Source organism: Neopelma chrysocephalum, unplaced genomic scaffold, assembly GCF_003984885.1.
Source record: "Neopelma chrysocephalum unplaced genomic scaffold, ASM398488v2 Primary Assembly neopelma1_59, whole genome shotgun sequence".
Lineage (NCBI taxonomy): Eukaryota > Metazoa > Chordata > Aves > Passeriformes > Pipridae > Neopelma > Neopelma chrysocephalum.
Window position 1 is genome coordinate 26,614,184 of NW_020897714.1, and position 8,426 is coordinate 26,622,609.

Sequence of the window (8,426 nt, forward strand, 5' to 3'; positions counted from 1 at the left end):
GGGTCACTGCACTAGAGCAATCAAAATGCAAGCAGTCATGTGTGTGTTGTGCTTGTAACATGGGGGAAGCACAGACCTGTGAAGGGGAGGGTTCTTGAGAAAACAGCCCTTCTTTTTCTTAAGTGAATTATTACGGTCATATACTTAGATTCATGTTGCTCTGTGTGAAAGAATTGATAGGACAGAATTTAGGATGCATCTTTGGCTGGTATCCCTTGTCAGAGGCACAGAGTCAAATAGGCTGCCATCAGTTTTTGCCCTACCATATGTGCCTGTATGGAGCCCTCTCAATTCCATTGGTATTTTGGAATCCAAAACTTTTCATGAGTCTTCAGGGTTCACCTTGCCTCACTTTATCAGGTTAGACTGAAATAAAATTTTTCCTTAATACTTACCCTGAATTTCCTAAGCAGTACAGACAGAAATTTAAACTAATCAAGCATTTACCCAGAACACAAACTGTGATTCTAGATGATTTTTTTACTAGGTTTAGCATCAATTAAAGTGAATACACAAGTGAATTTTGTAAGTCCTGTTTAGCTCCAGCTTAGTGGATGAATTTCTTAATTCTTGAAGGATGGTTTTTGTACCCAAGATGCAGCAGAAGGGCTCTTCTTGTTTTTCTGTATTTGTTTAATCTGTTTTCAGAGAATTATCTACAGTGACTCCTAACTGGCAATATCTCATTTCAAGCTTATCATCATCTGTTTGTGTATAAAGTTAGGACTGTGTTTTCCCCATGTGCATGACTTTGCATTTATTGAATTGAAATTTCATCAGCTGCTTTATGTCTCAATCACTCAATATCACAAAAGCCTTCTGTGACTCTTTGCAGCCAATTTAGTTTTGACAAGTTTGAATAATTTTATATCTTTATCAAACCTTGATGTCTGGTGCATCTCTCAACTTGCTGGATTTTTCAGGAGGATGCTGCAAAGCAAAAGCAATTCTTCCCATGGTGATTCCTCTCTATTGTGAGAACTGAACCGTTATTTCTACCCTTTGCTTCCTACCCAACTGTTGGTAACTCATACTGCCTGTGAGAAAAAAAATTTCCTCTTATTTCTCTATAGTTTGGGTTGTTTAAAACACTTTCATGGCTGTCCTCTAAACTCTTTCAGAGTTTTGGTTGCCTTTAATACCCTGGACTACCATCATACCATGTACTTTCAAGCTTCTTCAAAGAACTCTAAGACTTATGAGAAAGCATTCCTTGTGGTGTGTAGCTCTTTGGTCATGACACACACAAGCCCTGGAAAGCACCAAGCTGCTTGTTGGAAGCAGTAGACGGGGATGCTGAAGGGCTGCACCATTGACTCTGCCACTGTGTGGGTCAAAAGGACCATCAGGGGGGAGCTGTCACTGGAGTTGGCTCCTGAGATATGCTGGGTGTGGGAGCCAGCTGGGATGGGGCATTGGAGGGCCCCATAGCTCTGCCCTGCCTCTGGGGCTTTTGAGTCCCTGGGGGCTTGCTCCTGCCAGCCAGGGTGCTTCCTCCCACTGTGCATCAAAGGCAGAACTTGACTCTCTCAGGCGGGTCTTCTCTCATCTTTCTTCCCTGGCTAGATGACTTACAAGACACAACTTTCCTCCTCACATCGCTTCCTAACACATGATCAACATATCACATTTATTTTTATTTACCATTTTGTCAACTACTGTTTACCTTTTATTTTTGTAACAACTCAATTTTATCTAGTTTGAAAGAACAAATTTCTCTTGTACTTTCAATTATAGCTGTCCTACAATTTTGGACTGACAGAGCTGACGAGAAGTAACACTTAGCTCTCAAGAGCAAGATTTGAAGAGGTCTCAGGAGCTATCGGGGCTCTTATAAGCTTATGTACTATGTGTGTGCCACACACCAGCTAAAAGACTCCATGGTGTCGGTCACAAGCAGGTTGTGCATCAAGCCACACGGTGCTGAGCTGTAATGCTGATGTAACCATGAATTATCTGTCCCAAAAGAAGAGCTGCTGATGAACACATAAGGAAATTAGCATGTGCTGAAACAGCTACATTTGATGTAACAGAAATACTGAAATAAGAATAGAAAATGACATATTAAAGCTTGTCACAATGTTATTGGCTATAATTTTACTAAACTCAATTATTTGTGTTTGATTTTATTTTTTTGCATGGCTACATTTCCACAGCCTTCTCTGTGAGATCTGTGAAGATTCCCTTTAACACTTTTCTTTTTTGTAAGTCTTTTATTGTTTTTAGGTTGTCTTCTCTGAAGTTTCATTTTGTTTCTAAATTTTACCTACCATGATTTTACTAAAAAAACTAAATTGTTTTTGAAAAGAATCTCCATTTGTGTCTTAGCCTAAGAATCTGCTCTCAGGCTCAGATCTACTGACAAATGCATTATTCACCTCTCCTTGAAACAACCTATAAATCAACCTGTAATATGGATCACACACAATCAAGTTAAGTGGTGTAATGAGATTATCTGTAGTCTTAAAAACTAAAGTAAAAGAATTGGAAGAATGAAGTTCTGAGATCTGATGCAGAGTTTGACAGATCTGATTCAGTGCTGAATAACTGTAGTTGGCAGGTAAATCTGCTAATGCTTTTCTTTAACTGGATGATTGCAGAAGCATTTTTGGTCTGAATAGCCAAACAGATGTAAAATCAATGCCTTTTATGTTTTGCCTGTTCTGCTTTGAAATAAGGAATCTTCATATATTGGCTGTAGTGGAATTCAGCCACTCAAATGCCCACAGAATAAAATCACTCGGGTCAAGATGTGTTGGAATCATGAAGAAAGTAGTCCTACAAATCTAAGCATTGCCATTATTTTTTAAGCACTGCATGAATTAAGATGTAGAAAATTGGCTGCCTCCAAGCTGCTGTTTTCAGGCTTATCTTTCCCAAACTGCAAAAAGAGATCAATATGTTGGATTTGTTCTCCCAAGAAGAAACACTTTTAGTCATCTGTACAACAAAATCTTACATCTGTTCCTACTGTAACATAAATGTGTCTGTCACACATTGGTCATACAGATTCATTGTGTATGTACTCCAAAAATCCCAAGGACAAATTTACCAACGGAGCCAGGGTAGCTCCCAGTTGTACCGTACTCTCTCAATTACACAATAGGGAATCACTTATGCTTCTTTCCACTTCCACCCCTTGAACCAGCCTCCAGTTCTCAGTCCATACTTCATTATTCTTGCTGTTGTTGTTATTATTATTAATTAGCCTCTTACACTTCTCTCTTTTTTCATCAGTCATATCTTAACAGACCTGTTTTTTCTCAGTCTATATTATTTTATTTTTGGAGAAGAAAATGAGTCAGAATGAGAGCACTTTTTTTGGTTAGCAATAGACAGCAGGGACAGAACCAGTGGGAACAGCATACATTAAGCAATATCTGGAGATCGGGGCAAAACATATTTGATACTGGCCCTGATACTGGCCCTAATACTGTCCCAGATGCTAAGTAACAGTTCCAAGGACTTCTTGACCCTAATGCAGTTTATCTATTTAGTCTAGCCTGCAATAGATCTTCCAAGTGTTTAACTGGTCTCTCTTTTAATATATCTCTGATTGTAATGTTATTCATAAAACAAGTTCTTTTAAGCTTGGATATGTATAATGATTAAATAACTTAAAAATGGAAGTATGTCTATTTTGAAATATAGAATTAAAAGGACCACAGTTATATTAGTTGGGAATAAAAGATTACAAATATCCAATTTGGATTCATAGCAAATACAAATAATTGTGAGGGATGTGCACAGTTAGTTTTTCTTTAGTTTTTAGCTAAGAGATGACATCAAGTGTGTCTGCTTATGAATACATATCAACCATAATACAAACTCTACTGCATATAAAATTTGACTTAATTATGTGTTAGGAGACAGCTTGCATCTGTAATTATACTACTATTTACTATTGTACAAAACTCCATTCTGTACTAATCACACTTAACAAACAGAGTGCTTAATGTTATTATTACTGGGAGACATACAAAACAAAAGCCATTTTCTAATTCCTTGGGTGACCGTATTCTATTAGTAGTGAAATATCACGTAATATCTGAATCATACTGTAAATCAAATTGTTCAATGCAGATTAGATGTCATATGTACGTCTTCTAGTTTTCAGATTCAGCCAAACAAAAAGTGTATTTCCTGACACCAGTTTTCTGCCCTGTTTTTATGGTAATGTGGTTGTCCTTGACATTCTGGTTTGGTGTTACAAATGTACACCATGACCTAAATACCACAAAAGAGCACCATGGCTAGTTTTTCATTTAAGACATGTATAATTCAAGGTATGAATAGACATATTATGTTTTTTTCTGATCTTAATCATGTTTGTATTTTTATCAAGAAGTTTATTGAGGAGTATGTTGCTTTCCCTTTCACTTTATAGGATACCTATCTGAATTTATTATGAATAATGTATACCACTTTGCTCAATGTGTGAAAAAGTCCAGATTGTTGGACTGGGGGAGAGGAAGAGGCCACAATCATCCATTCCTTTTCATTCACCAAGCTCTTTATTCCAAATGGTAGAGGGGCAGCAGCTATGCTCTGCTGTTTTGCGGGTCTGGAGGATCATCAGGGGCAGCCGTGCGCTCGCCTGCCCTCAGCGGGGTTGGTTCCTCAGAAGCACTGGGAGCTGGAGCTGGCTGGGATGGGGCATCGGAGGGCCCTGCAGCTGCCTCCTGCCTCTGGGACCTTTCAGTCCCCCCGGGCTCGCTCCTGCCGGCCGCGGGTGGGTTGGTGGTGGGCCGCCTGCGCAGGTTGTAGCGCCGCTGCAGGGCCTGGCAGCGAGGCCTGTCCATGGCCGCCCTCCTGCGCAGGCGGGCGGGCAGGCCGGCCACGTACACCTGGTAGTCATCGTCCCCTCGCACGGAGTGCAGCACCTCCTCCACGGGCTGCCTGCACACGGGGCAGTCGTCTCGCCCCCTGGCCCACTGCTGGATGCACCTAAAGCAGAACTGGTGCATGCAGTAGGCCACGTAGGCTGGCTTTTTCACGTCTCCCAGGCAGATGGGGCACTTGGAGCCGGCTGCTGCCTTCAGCGGCCCTGCCCGGGGTGGCTGGCGTGGGCCACCACCCCCTGCAGCAGAGGTGCTCTCCCCCATGCTTTCTTCAGCGCTCCTGCCATATCCTGCCTGGATGGACGCATAAAGTGCTGGAATTTGTTTGGCAGGAAGGTCACTCAGGCGTGCTTGGGGTGTTGAGCTGTTGTCTCTCACCAGCGCTGCAACAGTGGATGTCACGCAAGAAGAGGGAGAGAGGCCACAGTCGGCTGGCCCAGCAAGGGGTGGAAACAATGCCAAGGTCCCCCAAGAAGGAAACCTTCCCAGCTCCCCTGGGTGAGGTTTCCCCTCCAAGACCACCTCTACTGCTACAAGCACACCTCCTGGGTGCCCCAGCTGCCTGAACCAGGGAAAATCCTCCAAGAGCTCTGTGCTTACACACTGAAAGCTACCAGCATGCCATGCTAGATGCCCAAATTTAAGCCTGGTCATTTGTGACATCATGGTCCTTCACTAGGTGGATTGGATCTGCCACTGGTGACATCAAAATCCACCACTATGTGACATCACAATGGTCCATCCACACGCACAGCACTCGGCCCCAGCAGAGGCGTCTGGGGCTGTCACTGAACTGCCCACTGCTTCCCCCCTTGTCTTGTGCTCTGCATTACTGTTTCACACCAGTCACTGGGGCCTCAGATGTGTCTTCCCAGGACTCTAACAGCTCCAGGAGGTTTTGACTTTTTGTTTTCATTTGGCTCAGCAGCTTGCACACACGTTTATTTAGCATAGCATAGCATAGGATTGCATGGAATAGTTCTAGTTGTTAGGGACTTACAACAGGCATGTAGTCCAGCTACCTAACTACTCTATAGCTGACCAAAGCTCAGTGGTCAGACACTGAAAAGGGGCTTCCTAGAGATGGCACATGAGATCCTATGAACACCATTGTTAGCAAGTCAAAGCAACCCTGCTGCAGACAGCAAGCCTGTTGATGTGTTTTCCAGCTATTTTTTCTGCTCATATTGCCCCTTTCCACTTAGCCATGTGCTTTGACCTCAGTCCAGCCAAACACAAAACTACAGCTACTCAGGGGATGATTTATTATGACAAGATGCACAACTTCACAACATGTTTTGCTTAGACAGTAGTTACATACCAACAATTTTGCTACGGAAAAATATAACCTTTTTTAGTTTTTATTTTTTCCCCGAAGGAACTCAAGAAGCTGTTACTTATGCTTTAAATAGTCATATTATTTAAAAAGGGAACATTTTAAAGTCAAATTATTCTCTGACATAGAAGACTAGGCAGCAAACTGTTGGACAAATCGACAACAGTTTTGATCCACTAAGAAATAGAGTAAAATTAGGGAAAAGGTCTAGAATTTTAAGCTTTGCTATTGTTACTAATCTTTCACATGAATCTGCTCAAATCATGGTGATCTCCATATCACTGCCCACCACCGCTTTTAAGTGTTAACAGTGTTCTCAAAAGAAACAAGTGAATGCACAAAACCTCATGAATAGATGCATTGTTCATAATTACATAGTAAAACAAAGATTTGGCTTAGATTGTTTGGTAAATTTATCATATCAAAATGTGATTAATGTGACCAGGTCATGAATAAAAGGTGCTTAAGGGGATGATAACTGAGCATTATGTTTTATCATCTGATTGTCCAGCTGGTACAAATTAAACTCATGTCACTGTATTTAAATATTGTATTACTGTTTGTAAATATGTGTATATTTGTATTTCTATATTTTATCATATTATATACAGAGAGAGAGGGTTTTATATGTTTATGGACAATATATACATTTATAATATATGTTTCTATAAATATATACACATAGTTACAATAGCAAATAATCATGAAAAGAAAAACCTCTGTGTGAAAATAAACAGATTACAACTGGAGTTGATCAAGTCAACTTTAATACAGCTTCTGTGGAGTCTCAACGTTATTTTTTATGTCTTGAGCATTATTTTTCAACTTTGCTTTACCCTTAAGTGTATGATTGCCTCGATATCCTCCTGAGGCAGCACTTTGAAAATGTAGTTGCTTGTTTCCTTACTTGGAATCATCCACAGAGTTCATCTATGTTCCATGCAGCAGAGAAGAAAATAATCAAATAAATGTGCTGAAAATGCCACCTCACTACAAAGTTCTGCCAGGTTTTTTGAAGTAAACCTAAAAATATGTATTTTATTTTGGGAAATCTCCAGGAACAAACTTTCTCTCACTTGTCCTTCTCCCTAAGTCTATTTCTTCTTCTACTTCATCTACGTATTTTCTGGGCCCTGTTCATTTGCTCTGAGTGCCTCCAAGAATGGCAAAAACAATACCATGGTTTTGTAAATAGGTTATAAACCTAATGAGAATCTCACTTCAAGGGACCATGGTTAATCCAAAAGTCATCTCGGTGGGCACAGTACACACTGGCACTGTCAACAGTTAGCAGATCATTCTGTTTGTCGCTCTGTGAGTTCATATAATTTGGTAATAGACCTAGTTTGTAGAAATATCAGCCCCTTTGTGCCAGACTGCCACCTTTCCTAAGCAGACTAATACTGTTGCACATGTGCATGGGTTGTCCTCCTATAATATATATGCCTACCTGAAAGGAGCTTGTAGCCACATGGGCCTCTGTCTCTTCTCCCAGGCAACCAGCAGTAGGACAAGAGGGCATGGTCTTAAGCTCTACCAGGGGAGGTGTAGGTTCAATATTAGGAAGAAATATTTTACAGAGAGAGTAATCAGACATTGGAATGGGCTGCCCAGAGAAGTGGTAGATTCACCGTCCCTGGAGGTTTTTAAGATGAGACTGGATGTGGCACAAAGTGCCATGGTCTGGTAACCACGGCAGTGTAGAATCAAGGGTTGGACTTGACGATCTCAGAGGTCTTTTCCAACCTGGTTGATTCTATGATTCTATGTATGCACATGCACACAGGTTTTTAGTGTTGAAGACTGCAAAAGAACATAGTGCAAATTAAATGTGATCAACCAATATTCTCAAACCTACAAACATATATAATAAAATCACTTAGTCCAGCCCAGTTCTATACTTCAGACATCTTTGCTGTTAGTGAGCTCTTACCATAAAACAAAACAGACCTCTTATCGCTACAGGTTTGCAGTTTACACTTGACTAGTGTAATTTGTTCAGTTGCCCAGGAAAAGTGGGACAGAAACACCAGAACTGGCCAGATTGGATTTTATATAGATAAATAGATGACCCTTGTCCCATAAAATGTTATCACATTGCATCAGTATATAATTCCTTGCTTTGGACAACATTGTATTGCAAGTTTAAAGAGGTTGCTACATTTTTAGTCGCATAGACTAATTTCAATTACATACACTAACTTGCATTTATCTCATTTCATGGGAAGAAAGGAAAGGAAAGGAAAGGA

At 40.8% G+C, this 8,426-nt stretch overlaps 1 protein-coding gene across 1 annotated transcript; it reads right to left on the minus strand.

Moving 5' to 3' along the window:
• Positions 1-4,491: 4,491 nt before the first annotated feature.
• Positions 4,492-5,522, minus strand: LOC113966329. Its single transcript, XM_027680865.1, has 2 exons — positions 5,220-5,522; positions 4,492-5,135 (listed from the first exon to the last, which is right to left on the minus strand). The coding sequence occupies exons 1-2, from the start codon at positions 5,505-5,507 to the stop codon at positions 4,542-4,544; spliced, it is 882 nt and encodes a 293-aa protein (XP_027536666.1). The 5' UTR covers positions 5,508-5,522; the 3' UTR covers positions 4,492-4,541.
• Positions 5,523-8,426: the final 2,904 nt, after the last annotated feature.

Coding starts and splice junctions, on each gene's coding strand:
- LOC113966329 (XM_027680865.1), bottom strand. CDS start 5,507: ATGATGTCACAAATGACCAGGCTTAAATTTGGGCATCTAGCATGGCAT. Junction 5,136..5,219: donor CATCCACTGTTGCAGCGCTG/GTGAGAGACAAC, acceptor GCGTCCATCCAG/GCAGGATATGGCAGGAGCGC.